General features: G+C 41.8%; 1 protein-coding gene across 1 annotated transcript; it reads left to right on the plus strand.

Moving 5' to 3' along the window:
* Positions 1-1,045: 1,045 nt before the first annotated feature.
* On the plus strand, positions 1,046-15,142 carry LOC111847218 (tripartite motif-containing protein 16-like). The gene is made up of 10 exons (XM_023818201.2): positions 1,046-1,638; positions 2,432-2,527; positions 3,081-3,314; positions 3,487-3,646; positions 4,026-4,085; positions 4,585-4,644; positions 5,568-5,627; positions 7,954-8,013; positions 10,693-10,752; positions 14,256-15,142. Exons 1-10 carry the CDS (start codon positions 1,096-1,098, stop codon positions 14,789-14,791), a joined length of 1,869 nt encoding a protein of 622 aa, XP_023673969.2. The 5' UTR covers positions 1,046-1,095; the 3' UTR covers positions 14,792-15,142.
* Positions 15,143-19,316: the final 4,174 nt, after the last annotated feature.

The raw sequence follows: 19,316 nt of genomic DNA on the forward strand, positions 1-19,316 counted from the left end.
GTTATCATTGTATGATGGATGAACGCAGAGACCGTGATACAGTGTCAGCTGCTGCAGGTCTGTAATCATCTTGAATCTTCTCTCAGATTGGACAGATTTGGCAGAGAAACAGGTAAATCCTGCAAGTTAAGATTCATAAAGTAAGATTAAATTTCAACACAGTTCATCAAAATGAATTTCATAAATATATGTAATTCTGTCTGTCAGAGACTGAAAACATGTGGTCAGGCGAATGGGATCTCCAAGCTAAATGGAACTTAAATTACATGTGCTGTTTTAAATTACATGTCCATCTGAGGATGCCACTCATGCAGTCGGTCTATTGAACGATTACGGTCTTCGGTCCGAAACTGATGTCATCAGACGGTGCCCAAATCTCCACCGGGTCTTTCAACCCTTATCTGCGATACCCTCCAGTTGGTGTGTTGGCAGTGGTGGCCAAATCACTGCCCATCAGCTCCAGAGCTCCAGCCCCTCTCTTCCCTTTTATGCCAGAGCTAACAAGAGGCTGTTTCTGCTGCCTCCCCAATCCTGCACATAACTGTTTTCCTCTCATTCCCAAATATACCCAGTGTAGTAAGTCCACATAGACTGTGTTGGGAGCCTTCTGCCTACAGCCTCGACAGGAAACAGCCATGTTTGCCAGCCTTTCTCTGCACTCATGAACAAGACCTTGGCTCATCCTCTCACGGGAGTCGTCACAGTCTTCTTCCCATGGGACAGTCAACTCCACAAGGATGACCTTCCTCGCCTGCTCTGAAGCAAAGACGAGCTTCTAAACAGACACAGAAATTAATTTGCAGTATCTCCTATACCTTTCTACATAATTTCTGCCTACAAAATCGAATAGAAGGATTATAGCATATTTGTGGAAAAACAATGTCAGTAACAGTTATACATAAAAGCTGAATTATTGTCTGTTGTGTGTATAGTTTTTATAATGTAATATGTTATTCATAAACTCCAAATCCTGCCTTCTCAGTCAGTCCAAAACCACACCTACTGCAGCCTGAGAAGCAGGAAATTCCTCCCACTCTCACACACAGACGACTGTGAGAGAAAACGAAACTGAATCCTATCAGTGCTTGTGGTAAAATGGCAGAAGCCAGTTCCACACTGGATCAGAACCAGATCAGCTGTCCGATCTGTCTGGATCCACTGAATGATCCAGTGACTACAGCCTGTGGACACAGTTACTGTATGAGCTGCATTAAGGACTTCTGGGATCAGGAGGATCATACTGGAGTTTACAGCTGCCCCCAGTGCAGACAGACCTTCGTACCCAGACCTGTACTGGGGAGAAACATCATACTGGCTGAAGTGATGGAGAGCCTGAAGAGAGATGTGGAGTGTGACGTCTGTACTGGGAGAAAACACAAAGCTGTCAAGTCCTGCCTGGTGTGTCTGGCCTCTTACTGTGAAACTCACCTCCAGCCTCACTATCAGTCTCCAGCTTTTAAGAAGCACAAGCTGACTGATGCCACTGGACGTCTGCAGGACAAGGTCTGTTCCCACCATGACAAACCCCTGGAGGTCTACTGCCGTACCGACCAGCAGTGTATCTGTTATCTCTGTACGATGGATGAACACAAAGGCCATGATACAGTCTCAGCTGCTGCAGGAAGGGCGGAGAAACAGGTCAGGCCAGAAATGATCTTATATAATTTATTAAATTTATTTGCAATGAAAATGGCTTTTGTCTTAACGTATTTGAGTGTATCTGCTATGAAGACGGCAAGATCAAGTCTGGTTTGGGAATGGAAGGAACATGTAATAGATAATGCAAGATGTTGTTATAATGTGTAAAAACTTCTCATTGAATTCCTGCAGAAAAATTCTTTAAACATAGAATCATGTGGCTGCTACTGAACACATACAGCAAGCAAAAAGGCTCCAGAGATTCACTTACAGTTTGGCTGAGCATCTGAATGGCTAAGATGTGTGAGCTAAGAGATTTTAAATGTAGTGTGATTGTCAAATGTGCTCATTCCAGTTACTCAGAAACAGCCACCATACTGGTGTTTTCACACACTACAGTGTGTAGAGTTTACTGAGAATGGTGCAGTAACATGAAACACCCAGACTATAGCAGATCTGTGTGAGAAAACACTTAATGAAAGAGGTCAGAAGATAATGGCCAGACTTGCTAAAGCTAACAGGAAGGCCACCAGTGCAAAACTAACAGCTCAGTAAGTAAATGGTGAGTCAAAGTGTCTATGTCCAATTTATCCTTATTACAGTCAATAAATATTTTAAGAAATCCATCCATCCATCTCCTAAAGATTTATCCCGGTCAGGGTCATGGGGACCTGGATCCATTCCCAGGCAGCATAGGGCCCAAGGCTGGGGTCCACCCTGGACAGGATGATTAATGGATATGATCTCAGCTAATGAAACAAACTTGTTTTGTCATCTTGTTTACAATCTGTAGAAACAAATGGATGAAAAACAGGGGAAATTTCAGCAGGCAATTCAGTTGAGAGAGAAGGAGCTGCAGGAGCTGAGAGAGGCTGTGGGCTCATTCACAGTGAGTATGAACCTGAGGAGAAGATAACAGTTGGTCTGTAATCATCTTGAATCTTCTCTCAGATTGAACAGATTTCAGATTTATAGACTTGTGGGGATTAGTCATGTTAAGGTCACTGTTGGTTAGTCTGGATCAGAGGATTGGTTGGATAAAGGTGCTAGATAGCAGGATTTAACCAACCTGGTGTTACAAGAGTTAGAAAATATACTTGTAATAACACCATTTAAGGCCCTTTTCAGAAAATACATATATTCCATCAACTGTGTAAAGCATATAAACACCACAAAGTCACCAATTAAACTGAATCATGGTGACAACCAACCTGCCCCACATGCAGCTGACAGTGTTTGAACTAAATGAGTGATCATTTCCAGTCAGTGCTGGCTGGGTTTCAGTACCTGAGGCATCCAGCATCGTGACGCTCCAAACCCCAGCCCTGTGCTGTTTTTATACCTCCTGTCGGCTCACATCACTATTGTACAATGAGGCTCTCTGGAGTCTCAAAAGGGGCCAATTGTAATTTACCATCCTCTGCTCCCTGTGTCACCAACAGAGCTCAGCACAGTCAACAGTGAAGGACAGCGAGAAGATCTTCATTGAGATTATGCGCTCCATTAAGAAAAGACGCTCTGATGTGAAAGAGCTGATCAGAGATCAGGAGAAGGCTGCAGTGAGTCAGGCTGAAGGACACATGGAGAGACTGGAGAAAGAGATAAATGAACTGAAGAGGAGACGCTCTGATTTGGAGCAGCTTTCACACACAGAGGATAACATCAATTTCCTCCAGGTAACAGAACAGCTACTGTACTTTGGCAATAAGAAAACCAGAGTATTCAAATGGATGTATGTTCTCATTTGCATTTTAAACTGGTCTATGTCAGATAATAATGGTCCTATTAATTTCATTCCAATAAACATTTGTGTAAATGAAACTGATTTATCTGACTACCTATCTGTAGAGGTGCCAGGATGTTCCTATCAACCCTGAAGCTGGATTTGGACCCAGAATAACAGTTAGTTCACAAAGCTGTTTTGGGAATGTGAGGAAGGTAATTTCTGAACTGAAGGATCAACTGGAGAATGTTTGCGAAAAGAAAACACCGGAGATTCATCACACAGGTTAAAAAATAAATACATTTTACATTCTGTCCATGTTAATATAGACCATGCAGAGAGAGAATGCAGTTAACCTCAGGTTTGTGTGACTAAGACAGATTCAGTTTTCAATAAGTTTAAGTCTTTGGGAAAACTGGTGAAAGCGCTTCACATTCTACAGGTTGCAAAACCCAGGTCACACAAATCATGTTTCTTCTAAATTATTGAATTCAAAAATCTGTAGGATGTGTAATGTACAATGATTTGCAGTTTGTTAAAATGCTTCTTATTGTCCCTCATAATGATAATAATCTACTACTGTTGTCTCCACAGTGAGTGAAGTCCATCTCCCACAAGTAAATTCCTTTTACTCACATCCCTGTTTCTCTCTGTCTCCTTCTAGTTACCAAAGACACCATCCCACCAGTTTCTGTTCCCAGCACCACAGCGGTATTGTTACAATGTGAGTCTGTTCACACACACGCTTCTCTCTCCCTGTATGAGGTGGAGTGTGTTTTATTGTCTTTCGTTTTCTTCTGCTAGTGGAGCTTCTCTTTCTCTCTCCCGCTGCCTCCTGGTCTTTCACATTTACATGAGCTGTTTATGTCAGGAGCCTTTGAATCCAACTGCAAAGCAAGATAAGTTTATTCAGGGTGATTTTCCACTGCACCAGGTACGGTACATTTGGTACTTCCCTTTTTCCACTGACTTCCAGTCGAGTACCAGTAACAGAAGTTCCAATACCCAAAATATCATTTCAGCTGGAGTACTTTTTTGGTACTTCGAAACTTTGAGGTGTATGACGTGTGTATGATGTGTAACTTACACTGATGTGCAGTTTGTTAAAATGCTTGATATTGCCCATCACTCTACCTACTGCTGTTGTTTCCACAGTGAGTGAATTAACTGCCACAAGTAAATTCCTTTTACTCACATCCCTGTTTCTCTCTGTCTTTATCTAGCTATTAAAGTGACTGTCCCACCAGTTTCTGTTCCCAGCACCACAGCAGAATTCTTACAATGTGAGTCTGTTCACACACACGCTTCACGCCTTTCACATTTACATGAGCTGTTTGTGTCAGTAACCTTTAAATCCAATTGCAAAGCAAGGCAAGTTCATTCAGGGTGCTTTTCCACTGCACCAGGTACGGTACTTTTGGTACTTTCCCTTTTCCATTGATTTCAGTTCGAGTAACAATACCAAAAGTTTCACTACCCAAAGTACCATTACAGCTGGGGTACTTTTTTGATACTTCAAAACTTTAACTTTAGGTGGGACTTGCAAATGCATTCAATGGCGTTCAAAATACAATTCATAAAGCCTAATAGCCAAACAAACAAAGAAATACTTAACTAAAAAGAGTTGAATTGCAAAGGCAGTATATACAGTATCTGAATTCTTGCTGATTTAATCTCTTTTTACATCAAGATTTCTGGCTTGATTTATAGATTTTTGTGTCCTTGATTCAATGTGAGCAATGACTTTCAGTCCTTCTTTTTCAGGGCTAAAACAATTATTTCAGCTTTTTCTGTCTTCCATTGTAGAAAATTCTGGCACATCTGCTCATTAATTCGTTCAATGTATTTTTAATTAAATCTAAATGGCTATACTCACATGGTGACACCGTAATGTAGAATTGTGTTTCATTTGGTTAAGTATGGTAAGAGATGTTATAAAGTTCCAGTATTCGTGAAAAGTGGTGACAGAGCTTCACATACTACAAGCTGCAAAACCCAGATTACATAAATCATGTTTCTTCGGCTTTATACAATCCAAAAATCTTTCTTATGTGTAACTTGCAATGATTTGCAGTTTGCTAAAATGCCTGTTATTGTCCCTCATAATGATAATACTCTACTGCTGCTGTCTCCACAGTGAGTGAAGTCCATCTCCCACAAGGAAATTCCTTTTACTCACATCCCTGTTTCTCTCTGTCTCTTCTAGCTACTAAAGTGACCATGTCACCAGTATCTGTGCCCAAAGCCACAGCAGGATTCTTACAATGTGAGTCTGTTCACACACACGCTTCTCTCTCCCTGTATGAGGTGGAGTGTGTTTTATTGTGTTTCGTTTTCTTCTGCTAGTGGAGCTTCTCTTTCTCTCTCCCGCTGTCTCCTTGCCTTTCACATTTACATGAGCTTGTTTATGTCAGGAGCCTTTGAATCCAATTGCTAAATATTGCAGCTGGGGTACATTTTTGATACTTCGGAACTTTGGGGTGAGACTTGCAAATGCGTTTGTTGATGATTTAAAAGACAAATTATAAAGCCTAAAAGCCAAACAAATAAAGAAATACTTAATTATACTAAAAAGAAGTTGTATTGTAGAGACAGTGTATCACTGAATTCCTGCTGATTTAATCTATTGAAAAGCTGCAACAAACAGTAATGTTTTCAGCCCTGATTATACTGAGCTGACAGCGTCAGCAAACCACACATCTTCAGGAAGCTTATTCCACACACGGGAAGCATAGAGACTACAATCTGCTTCACCCTGCTTGGTCTTGTGGTGCGTTCAATTATCTCTCCTAAGTCGTAAATTCCGAGGTGCGTGATGTCATGTCCGACCAATCTCCCATTCGAGCTTCACACATCTCGGAACAAACATGGCTGCCTCCACAAACACGCTGTTGTGTGTTGTTGTTTTACATTTTAGCAGATTTGGAGTGAGATTCATTTTTCCAAGAGACAAACAAACAAGAAACACAAACTAGTCAAACCACATTAAAAGTTTTACAATATTTTAGTAGATCCATAGTGATATTGTTTTTTCGAAAGGCAAACAAACTACAAACAAACAAAAGACACTAACAAGTATGGTAAAAATCTGAATTTGCATGCTAGGATACCGTTTACGTTCATGATATGGTATTCTCTAATTCGAACACGTGCAGTTACATTTATAACTATTGATACCTTTAACAAAATAAACATCTTAAAATATAAAATAGAATTACTCTTGACTGTGTAAGCCGCCATGTTGAAATGACGTCATAGGGGAATCTCGGACAACAAATTTCTGTCTGACATCAAGAGAGGCGTGTTTCCGACGAAAGGTGACGTTATTCATGACATTTTTATCCGAGTTTGAACTTGGAGAGATATAATCAAAGGCAGGATTGAGTCTGGGAAGACTGAGTAAACCTTTCGCAGATTAACGCATGGTATGAATCCCTCATAACATTCAAGGAAATCAGAAATAGATTTAGGGTGAAGACCATTTAGTACAGAAGTAATATTTTAAAGTCAATCCTATGATGAACAGGAAGGCAGTGTAGTGATTAAGGACCTATGTAATATGCTTTACTTCCTTGGTGTTAGGACTCTGATGGCAGGTTTCAGGGTGAACTGTAGCTGTCTGATTGATTTTTTGGCAAGACCTGTAAAGACACCGTTACAATAGTCTAGCCTGCTGACAATAACCACATGAACAAGCTTTTCTGTATCTTGTTTAGACATAAATCCTTAAAGGTGGTCGTAAGCTGATTTTGTAATTGTCTTTATGTAGCTGTTATAATTTAGGTCTCAGTCCAGAACTACACCAAGATTTCTAGCTTGATTTGTCGATTTTTGTGTCCATGATTCAAGGTGAGCAATCACTTTCAGTCTTTATTTTTTGGGGCCAAAATCAATTATGTTCGTTTTTTTCTGTGTTCAGTTGTGGAACATTCTGGCAAATCTACTCATTGATTCGTTCAATGCACTTTTAATTGTATCTAAGTGGCTATACTCACATGGTGACACCATAATGTAGAGTTGTGTTTCATTTGGATAATTATGGTAAGAGATGTTATAAAGTTCCTGTCACGTCCGCTGCACGAGCGGGGAGTGGGGAAGTAGATTCAGGAGACGAGGATCACAAAAACGGGGTTTATTGACAAAGCGGGGAGCTGCACAGGACAAACGTTAATGACAGATCTGGGGATACGAACTCAGACGTGGACTTAAATACACCGGATAAAACAAACTGACAGAAAACAGCTGGTCACACACAATCGGGGTAGCACACGTGGTTAATGAGCGGGCGTGGCACACACGAGGATCATACGAGCAGGTCATGACCGTTCCAGTACTTGTGAAAAGTGGTGACAGAGCTTCACATACTACAAACTGCAAAACTGAGATCACATGAATCATGTTTCTTCTGCTATATAGAACCCAAAAATCTGTATGATGTGTAACTTGCCATGATTTGCAGTTTGCTAAAATGCTTGTTATTGTCCCTCATAATGATAATAATCTACTGCTGTTGTCTCCACAGTGAGTGAAGTCCATCTCCCACAAGTAAATTCCTTTTACTCACATCCCTGTTTCTCTCTGTCTCTTTCTAGCTACTAAAGTGACCATGTCACCGGTATCTGTGCCCAAAACCACAGCAGGATTATTACAATGTGAGTCTGTTCACACACATGCTTCTCTCTCCCTGTATGAGGTGGAGTGTGTTTTATTGTGTTTCATTTTCTTCTGCTAGATGAGCTTCTCTTTCTCTCTCCCGCTGCCTCCTGGTCTTTCACATTTACATGAGCTGTTTATGTCAGTAACCTTTGAATCCAATTGCAAAGCAAGGCAAGTTTATTCAGGGTGCTTTTCCACTGCACCAGGTACGGTAGTTTTTTTAAATCAATCCTGTGATGCACAGGAAGCCAGTGCAGTGATTTAAGGACCTGTGTAATATGCTCTACTTCCTTGGTGTTAGTGAGGACTCTGGTGGCAGCATTCTGGATGAGCTGTAGCTGTCTGAGTGATTTATTACCAAGACCTGTGAAGACACCATTACAATAGTCTAGCTCTAGTCTGCTGACAATAACCGCATGAGCAAGCTTTTCTGTATCTTGTTTAGACAGAAATTCTTAAAGGTGGCCGTAAGCTGATTTTGGAATTGCCTTTATGTAGCTATTATAATTTAGGTCGCGGTCCAGAAGTATAGCAAGATTTCTGGCTTGATTTGTCGATTTTTGTGTCCATGATTCAAGGTGAGCAATCACTTTCAGTCTTTCTTTTTTGGGGCCAAAAACAATTATTTAAGGTTTTTCTGTGTTCAGTTGTGGAACATTCGGGGACATCCACTCTTTGATTCATTCAATGTACAGTAATACCTCGGACATTCACGAGGTTACATTCCAGAACCCGTCACGAATGAGGAGGATTCGCGGATGTTTGGTAGAGTCACTAAATTGGTAATATGTGCTTATTTCTATTTCTAAAACCCTAAATATGCTCCCAAAACACTTTAATTTCATTCAAAATTTAGCTTAATACTAGGGCTGTCAAAATTAACGCGTTAACGCGGATTAATCCATCATCATGATTAGTCTGATTAAAATTTTTAACGCAATTAACCCATCTGCAGCGCAGAATGATTCAAAATCCCTGAAATGTCTCTGTTAACCCATTTCGGGCAGTTTTAGTGCATTCCATTTGCGCTCGGAACTCGTATTCCGAGTCGGATTCCGGAGTTTTGAAGCCGGAAGTAACTACATGCGCTCCAGTTTCTCGGAGATCCGAGAAATATCTCGGAGCAGCACAGAGGATCCCGAGTTCAGAATCCTAGATGGCTGCGCCCTTTATCAACAGAAGGGAAAGTTTTAGTTTTATACTGTTTAAGCACTACTTCTCATTTGTGGCTCATTAAATCGGTCGCACACGCTATATCGTCCAACTTATCTGTGGATGTATTGCTACGGAGTTTTATATGTAAAGCACCGCACGTAATGTGTTATCAAAAGACAATGGCAATTAACCGGGCTAGAATTGGACTTTATGATTAGTTGGATTATTTGTCGGATTTACGGTAGTTCATGCTAATTGTAAGCCAACGAAGATAAAGACCATTTAAACTGAGGTACCTTGAATCCGACAAATTGTCCGGCTAAGCAAAAAATCTTGCTTTTTGATATGGGTACATGGTATTGCACTTCTGTGGCAGATGGAATGCATCCGACTCATGTTCAAGATGTTCAATAAACATGTTAAGTGCATATATATTCCCTTTTTTCTTGAGTGTGTTTGCTCATGCAAAATTAAATGTGATTAATATAGATTAAAAATGAATGATATTTAATCGTGATTAATCGAAATTAATCCACAGCAACCCTGTGATTAATCTGATTAAAAATTTTAATCGTTTGACAGCACTACTTAATACATTACAATTAAAAACCAACCCTTTCAGTGTTTATAGGAAATGCGTCTCAAGAGGGAAACCCGGTACGCATTTGCATTTGACTTAAATACACAGGACTAATGACAGCAACTCAAAACAGCTGATCACACGGGGAGTCCACACGAGGTAGATGAGGGGGCGTGGAACACGGGAGGATCGGACGAGCAGGTGATGACAGTTCCAAAGGGAATAAACTTGTAAAGGTACAGTACAGTATGTACATAAAAAGGAACTTTTCCATAAGAAAACCACGTTTTTAAGGGTTTTTTTTAACTGATTTATATTGTATGTCTTAAACTTTCCCCAAAAACACAGTAGAATCTAAACTAAATTTTAGTAGAACTAAATTTGTCTTACCAATTTTACATTAAAAGCATGACAACTTGTAAATTACTATGAAAATTAAACAAACACTTCTGTATGGTTTTCGGGGATTTTGCAGATGTGCGAAAAAATCGTGTATGCAGATAAGTTCAGTTTCCAATGAAATTTTCGCGGATCTGTGAATTAGCGATTCACAAAGTGCGAACGCACGAGGGTTTACTGTACTTTAAATTGAATTTAAGTGGCTATACTCACATGGTGACACCACAGTGCAAAGTTGTGTTTCATTTGGATAATTATGGTCAGAGGTATAAAGTTCCAATATTTGTGAAAAGTGGTGACAGAGCTTCACATACTACAAACTGAAAAACCGAGATCACGTGAATCATGTTTCTTCTGCTTAATAGAACCCAAAAATCTGTATGATGTGTAACTTACAATGATTTGCAATTTGTTAAAATGCCTGTTATTGTCCTTCATAATGATAATACTGTACTGCTGTTGTGTCCACAGTGAGTGAAGTCCATCCCCTAGAAGTACATTTTTTTAACTCACATACCTGTTTCTCTCTGTCTCCATCTAGTTACCAAAGACACCATCCCAGTGGAATTAGTGCCCAGGAACAAAGCAGAATTCTTACAATGTGAGTCTGTTCACACACACGCTTCTCTCTCCCTGTATGAGGTGGAGTGTGTTTTATTGTGTTTCGTTTTCTTCTGCTAGTGGAGCTTCTCTTTCTCTCTCCCTCTGCCTCCTGGTCTTTCACATTGACATGAGCTGTTTATGTCAGTAGCCTTTGAATCCAACTGCAAAGCAAGGCAAGTTTATTCAGGGTGCTTTTCCACTGCACCTAGTGCGGTACTTTCTGTACTTTCCCTTTTCCATTGATTTCTGGTCGAGTATCAGTATCCAAAGTTCCAGTACTCAAAGTACCATTACAGCTGTGGTGCTTTTTTGGTACTTCAGAACTTTGGGGTGCAGGGACTTGCAAATGTGTTCATTGTCAATTTAAAATACATTTTTAAAGCCTAAAAGCCAAACAAACAACAAAAAGTTAACTAAAAAGAAGTTAGACGCAGTGCAACTCCTTGAGAAGCTGCAGCAAACAGTAAAATTTTAAGCCCTGATTAAACTGAGCTGACAGTGTTAGCAGACCTCAGGTCTTCAGGAAGGTTGTTCCACAGACAGGGAGCATAGAGACTAAAAGCTGCTTCACCCTGCTTGGTCTTGATTCTGGCAACACTGAGTAAACCTTTCCCAGAAAACAGGAGGAGAGTATCAAAGACAACAAATTCACCAAATGACACTAACACCACAACCATATCTGCCCTACTAGATACATAGACACAGCCAGCTTCTGAAAGCTAGACTCCTCCCATCAGGAAGAGGCCAGGCCGGTTAGATTTTCCACTGGAACACTTTTGTATCAGTGATGGATTGCCTTGAATTTCAAATGGATAGGGCTTAACAGCCAGGAGCAGCAATCCTGTTCTTGACAAAGATCCGGGCCCGACGCCTGTGTCCCTTCTCCTTACGGGACACAGAAAGGCGGGGTCCTGGGGAGTGTCGGCCTCGCTGGGGCAAGGGCGATGGAGTCATAAGGGAGGTCCCCGAGGGGTCCCACTCAAGCTCCTCCTCCTCCAAGGAGAAAGGAGCGGGGGTCTGAATGTCTGGGACCTTCTCGGGGACTGGGGCCAGTGCTGGGGGAACAGGAGTCAGTGCCGCAGGCGATGCAGCCGGAGCCGCGGGCATGGCCGCAGGCGGTGCAGCCGGAGCCATGGGCTGGACAGGCAGGACAGGCGAGCTGGGCTGGACGGGCAGGACAGGCGGGGCCGCGGGCCGAGCGGCGGCCAACAGGGGGCGCCTCGGCGGGCACCTCGGGCGCGCGGCCAGCAGGGGGCGCCTCAGCGGGCACCTCGGGCGCGCGGCCAGCAGGGGGCGCCTCGGGCAGGTCTGGAACAGGCAGGTCCGGAACTGCCCTTTTAAGGGCTTTAGGGATCCGGGGAATAGCGTCCCTTACGGCGCTGATCCCCTTACCGACCAGACTCGCCGGCCGGTAGTGATAAGCCTCCAAGGGAGGCGGCTTCTCACTACGGCTGATCAGGCAAGCAGCAGCGGTGTCCTCCCAGGTGAGCGGGAAGCTCCCTCGCCCACTGGCAGAGATGACAGCGGGGCGAAGGGAGCAAGCCCCCATGAAGATCGCCAGGGCTTCTTCCCCTCCTTTTCCCCTGCGCTTCTTCTTCTTTCGCCGGCCAGGACAGGTACAGTAGGTGGAGGCGTGGTTGCCTCTAAGAAGGAGATCGGCGACTGCCGCTTCTCCTTCCATTCGCGGACAAGCTGTTGCAGGAGAGCGCGCACTTCCGCCATCGCGTGCACTTCGGTGCGTGGGGTAACCTCATGCAGGAGGGTCCAGCTTTGCTCTGCCAGGGCGTATAAGCCGAGATCCTCTCGGATCTCCGGCTGCTCTCGCTAGTAACTCACCTCGTGCAGCAGGACGAGCCATAGGTCCTCGTCCTGCCGCGGTGAGTCTTTAGGGAGTTCTGTCATTCTGTCACGTTCGGCGGGCGGGCGAATGAGGGAGTAGGCGAGAGAGCCGTGATTTCAGGAATACGGGGTTTATTCTGGACAGACAGGCCACGAACATGAAACAATACAATGACAGAACTGGGGAATACTGACCGAGACATGGACTAAATACTAAAGACAGGCTGAACTGAACAAGCAACAGGTGATCACAATCAGGAATTAACACGAGCTAACGAGGTGGGCGTGGCACACACGAGGATCGGACGGTGCTGGGCGTGACACACTGAAGCAGAAAACTTTGTGAAAACCAATACTTGTGTCATTCTCAAAACTTTTGGCCATGGCTGTACATGTCTGTCAGTTCTTTAACTCGCTTTCCAACTGATTCTCTCATTCAAGTTGCTTTTTCTTCTCATATGATGACTATGATATTATTTTTTCCCTCTGATCACAGCCTTACCTATTGCTCATTATAGTGATGCTGTGCTTTCCAGAGAGTAGTTCATTTCCATAAATGATGCCCATTCTCTATGTATGAAAGTAATTTGTAGTAGTTTGTCAACATCTATATATAAACACGTTTATTGTTTTTCCTATTGTCTTTTAATATTCGATAAAGTTTCTTGCAGCATTTGTTACTTTCTTGCAGAAACTGGTCACTGTGTCCGATTTTATTCATTTTACTTCTCTTCCTCTTTTTCACGAGCTCTTTCTGCTGAAAGTGTTCAAATTTGGCGACGATGGGTCTGGGTCTCTTAGCTGATCATGTTCTGATTCTGTTGACTCAGCGAAATATAATACTGTTCACAGTGTCCAGTGTTAAATTTAGGTGTGTTTTCATAAAATCTTTAACCAGTTTCTCAGGATTGTCATTTGACTTTCCTTGTATTCCAGAAAGGATTAGGTTATGCTGCATGCTTTGTGTTTTTAAGTCCAGAATAGTTGTTTACCCTGGGTGTCTGATTTTTTTTCAGCCTTTAAAATTATTGGGAGCAATATTTAATTTCATAAAGGTATAGTTGAGTAGGACATACGTTTGTTTATTGTTATTAAATGGTGTATTTGATTTTCTGGAGGAAAATTATTTTTTTATAGACTGATCACTAAAATAGTCAATTAAGATTAGATAGATTAATCCATAGCCACAATTAGCTTAATGTTTTCCATGTTGAACATCTACCATCTACCTGAACATCTACCTGTTTTCCATGTTGAACATCTTCGGCATGTAACACTTTATACTAGATCACTAATCACTAGTTCATGCAGGATATAATAAATAAATAAACCACAGTTAACTTGTACTTTTGGTACCTTAAATTATTTAGAATGCATATCACTAACAGTAAAATACAGTAAGAGGCAACACTTATCATGCAAAAACTGGAAGTTTCAAGATACTGCTTTGAGAAAAACTTCCTTTCGGGTGCTTCTGTTGTAAGAAAGGTTTGTTGTCCTAAGACAGCACCTGTAGTCTTTCCCAAACTGGCTGTGACACGAACATCTCCTTAGTCTGTGCTTATCGTTGCTGGAAGGAGTTGAGTGTGGAAATTTCCACACATATAAATTGAATATGCTGGTCTTTGTGACGGGATTAATCGCTCTTCCTCTTGCCTACAGACTCCTGCCAGTTGACATTGGACCCCAACACAGCATACAGAAACCTGTCTCTGTCAGAGGGGAACAGGAAGGTGACATGGGGGGCAGAGCAGCCATATCCTGATCATTCAGAGAGATTTGACTGGTGGGACCAAGTTCTGTGCAAAGAGAGTCTGACTGGTCACGCTTACTGGGAGGCTGAGTGGGGTGGAGGTGGAGCTGAAATAGGAGTGACTTATAAAGGAATCGGGAGGAAAGGATGGAGTGATGACTGTCGGCTTGGAACCAATGATAAGTCATGGATGCTGATCTGCTCTCCTTTCCGTTACTCTGTCTGGCACAATAATAAAGAGACTGACATACCCATTCAGCCCTCAGGCTCCCGCAGAGTAGGAGTGTATCTGGACTGGATGGCTGATACTCTGTCCTTCTACAGAGTCTCCTCTGAAGGACTGACCCTCCTGCACAGCTTCACCTCCTCATTCACTGCACCCCTCTGCCCAGCGTTTTGGGTTTATTATACAAACTCCTCCGTGTCCCTGTGCATGCTGGGATAGCTCACTGTGTGCTCGAGGAATCATTTTTACCTTATCAGAGTGTCACATGTCGCTGCTTCTCTGTGGCAAAAAGGTAAAATCTCTGCTTTTTAACCAGTAAAACCATTTGTACTCTCTCTGAAGTGGGATGTATGTTAGGCAAAAATAAATGACTGGGTTCAGCAAACTGAACAAACATGCAAAATGCCTGTTTTTCTCTCTAATTAAAATGTCATAAAAAGTCATTCTCGTGGGGGGTGGCGGTTTTTTCCCTCCCCTGTACAAGTACATTTTATATATTTCTGTCTTGATTTGCGCTCATTTGTATTTGCTACCTGTACACTGACAATAAAGGCTTTCTATTTTATCCTATTAATGTCCTGGATCAGTGCTACTCAAAGTGTAACTGAGTAACACACTTAATCCGCGCTCTCTGGTGATTGAGCGCAGCAGCCTGATATTGCAGCGGTGATGCTTTGGCCAGCAGGGGGCGCCAGACGGCAGCGTCCTAATCTGACATTTTGTTAACTGAAAATCGACAAGATAATAACGTTCTTCACAACCAACAGCGGCCCTGAGGCAACTGAGTACAGATAAATCACGTAACACAATTAAATAACTTCACTTTACTGCAATTGAACATAACACAATTAGACAAAATCAGCATTTATAATAATCATGTAAAAGTATACAGGAGACATAACAGCACAAGTAAAAATCATCTGTAGAGTTGAAAACATAAAAATTGTGAAATAATAATAAATTATAAATAATAACACATGTTATTAAACGGCCAAAGTACAAGCAAGAATAAAAATTTCCTAATTAAAATGGTGAACTGCTATATCTGACAATTGACAAGCTAATTAGTATACGGTGTCTCTCTCACCCCTATTAAAATATATGGAAGGAATCATTAAAAACCAAAGTCCTTACTACGTAAATTAATGGCATTAAATAATTAAATGTTATTCATTTTTTCAAAAGAAGACGTAACATATTTTTACTTCTTACAGTAAGATACGGATTAACTTCAGACGGCTGAACCTCACATCCGCCCCCTACTGCCGTCCTGAGGTAACTGCGGGTTTCCTGTCGGTCGCAGCACAGGAGACGCTGCGGTGCCTCAGTTAACGTCCCCATCACAACACGCCAGATATGGTTAACGGGTACAGTCATTATTTAACACACAGTAAAACATTAACCTGATAAAATACTATTAAAATTAAAGTACTACAACTAAAATAAAAATGTGAAATAAAATATTTTTACAGAAGTGGATTAGGGCCATGTGGAATAAATTTCAGAGAATTCTGAGAAAAAAGTCAGAATTGTGAGAACAAAGTCTGAATTCTGACATCACAGTCAGAGGCTGACTGCAGACCTCAGGCCACATGAAGACACGGAGCAGATGTCTGTCCCTTGTTCAGGGGTATAAGTGGAAATGTCAGTGTTGGTGGAAAATGACAACTGGCAGCATTCTTGTGCATTCGTGGAGTTTCAGAAGAAGCCATTGCACATTCGGAAGAGCAAAAGGTAAGTGAAAAAGTAAATCTTGGTTGTATTATTGTGCCAAAAGGTTTAACATTAGCAATAAAATTTGAAGTAAGCTTCAATGTTATGTGTCCAAATGAGCATGTAACATGTAAATCAGGTCTGTGATGACTTTAAACATGATGTTAACCTGTTCAGGTGATACCAGCTAACTGTAATGACCCACTCTGTGCCATTGTTCAGTGTTTCATGTCAGTAGCTACGCTTTCAAGGTAGGTTTTTGTGAATCGCAATACAGTCATTCCTCAGTATTAAATATTTCCATGATCACTGAATAAAGTGACCCGATCAATACGTGTGTATGCAAGGGCAAGAGCTTTGTCGTCTTCTGGTGCACATCAGGACAGTATACACTCCGCAATTCTGTCTTCTGACCCACAGCTCTCCAACACAATTTTGCTTTGCAACTGCCATATTTCCCAAAAATTGTTATGTGTGAAATCCACTGCAACAGCCAAAGCTCAGGCATGCTTAAACTGCTAATGTGTGTAGATATTGTGGTTTCACTACCAAGACAGTATACTTGATATATTACAACATATCCAAATGTATGACTTATTACAATCACATAAGTTTATAATAATACGACATCAGCAAATTGATGCTTATCAAAATATCCAGTGATGGTGTTGGTCTTGCTATAATTAGCATAGATGCTTGAACAGATGCCAAGTTCATCTGGGACACCTCTGGGACTGCGGTTTCAGTCTTTGCTCCATTTGTGTGGAGTTTACATGTTCTCCCCATGTTGTCGTGGGGCTTCCTCCAGTTCCAAAAATAGTGATTTGGAGTTATCAGCTCATCCACATGTGTCAGTGTGACTGTGAGTGTCAGTGTGCCTGTGAGTGTCAGTGTGAATGTGAGTGTCAGTGTGCCTGTGAGTGTCAGTGTGCCTGTGTCAGTGTGCCTGTGAGTGTCAGTGTGCCTGTGTCAGTGTGACTGTGAGTGTCAGTGTGGCTGTGAGTGTCAGTGTGGCTGTGAGTGTCAGTGTGCCTGTGAGTGTCAGTGTGCCCTGCAATGGGTCGGCACCCCATCCTGGGCAGCTTCTACGATAGGCTCCAGTCTCACACAACCCTGAACAGGGTTTTTTGGTGTCATAGGGAGAAAAGAGAAAAATGCCTTATCGAGTCGTATTTTATCTCACAGTTTATACCCCAATGGCTTTCCATAAAACTGAGCATTGCCATAGCAGGGTTCCCAGTTATTTATGCTGTGTCCCTGTTTGCTACCCTTTACCTAAGCAGATGTGGTCTCTGTGCCTTTAAAGCAGACATACTCACATGCACACAGATATATGTCATATATTTCACACCCAAAAATGTTTACTGCTAATGTTTAAAAGTAAACTTGTGCTATTTAAGCATGGTTATAAACATTGCTAAGAAATGCATTTCAATAAATGACAGAGGGAAGAAAATCCTTTGATCTCAAACATTAGTATTTAATCACAAATACACAACACTAGGGGAGGAGGGTTAAGGAGGGTTTTGGAAATTAAGGAGAACTGTCTGTGGCGGTGGTAAGTAGATTATGGTGAGAGAAGTGACTGATACTCAGCCAAATCCATGGGATAATATGAAACCCACTCCATAAATAAACAAACACAGACCAACCCCAATATAAACCCAGCAGTTTGGAATTATCTAGATTTGTGCAAGAATGGCTCCTTGTGACCTGTGGCCTGTATCATGAAGTGAGATTTGTTGGTTAGCTAGATAACTTGTCGGATTAAAGGTACCCCAGTTTAAATGGATTTTATTTTCATTCACTTATACTTGTTTTTTGGCTGGGGGAACTATCACAACTGAAAGGAAGAGGATATATCTGATAGCTGACTAAGGGAAAGCTGGGGTTTGTGAGGGAAGGTTGCCATGGTAATGGTGAACAGCCCATGAGCAGCTGGGAGGGGGAATTCTGTTTGTGATAGACTGAGCTATTAATATGAAGTATGTAAGGACATTATAGGATCTCACAGGTAACCTTGCATAAAAACTGTCAGTAAAAACGACATGTAACAGTAGATCAATAGGTAATTAATCAATCGTATAATCAAAATATATGCACTCAATATGCAAGATTGGAGGTCATGAGTAGGGAGGAAATCCAAGATTGGACATGCTATATGGTAACCAATCATATTGAAGGTCTTGTAAGGGGGGTTGACAAAGTATATAACAGAGCTTTTAGGGGGTGTGCAAGCACCTGGGTTAAGCAGAGCACTCTGTCATGCTAATTTGCATCATCTCACTAATAAAGAAGTTTAAATTCCCAACTTAGAGTTATGGACTTAGTTATGTTTCTGTCTAGAGCTACGATATAGGAGGGTCATTTTTTCTTCCATGACAGCTGTACCAGCCTGCACTACTACATGTTCCCTTAATGTTGCACCTTCTGCTGATTTGAATAATAGTCTTATTAGGTTCGTGTTTTGTTAAAGCTTGTTGTGTAGGTGTCGTGTAGCTCTTGCTCTGGTATCATTAAAACACGACTTTAAAAAAATCCTAAAAGTATGTGTGGTTTTGGGAAGGTGTGAGCTCTGAGCTTGTTTGCTGTCCCTCCATAGACACTCTGTGTGTGAAGTTTGCATGTTTCACCAACATGAATTTTCTCCCCATCCTTCAGAGACTGAAAACATATTGGGATCTCTGAGCTGCCCTTAGTGTGTGATTGTGCGTGTGAGTGTGTGCTCTGCTATAAACTAGTATCCTATCCATCGTGTCCCCTGTCCTTAGTGTGTGATTGTGTGTGTGAGTGTGTGCTCTGCTATAAACTAGTATCCTATCCATCGTGCCCCCTGTCCTTAGTGTGTGATTGTGTGTGTGAGTGTGTGCTCTGCTATAAACTAGTATCCTATCCATCGTGTCCCCTGTCCTTAGTGTGTGATTGTGTGTGTGAGTGTGTGCTCAGTTATAAACTAGTATCCTATCCATCGTGTCCCCTGTCCTTAGTGTGTGATTGTGTGTGTGCTCTGCTATAAACTAGTATCCTATCT

The sequence above is a fragment of the Paramormyrops kingsleyae genome, chromosome 4 (assembly GCF_048594095.1).
Source record: "Paramormyrops kingsleyae isolate MSU_618 chromosome 4, PKINGS_0.4, whole genome shotgun sequence".
Taxonomy (NCBI): domain Eukaryota; kingdom Metazoa; phylum Chordata; class Actinopteri; order Osteoglossiformes; family Mormyridae; genus Paramormyrops; species Paramormyrops kingsleyae.

Coding starts and splice junctions, on each gene's coding strand:
- LOC111847218 (XM_023818201.2), top strand. CDS start 1,096: ATGGCAGAAGCCAGTTCCACACTGGATCAGAACCAGATCAGCTGTCCG. Junction 3,647..4,025: donor ACCGGAGATTCATCACACAG/GTTAAAAAATAA, acceptor GTCTCCTTCTAG/TTACCAAAGACACCATCCCA. Junction 8,014..10,692: donor CACAGCAGGATTATTACAAT/GTGAGTCTGTTC, acceptor GTCTCCATCTAG/TTACCAAAGACACCATCCCA.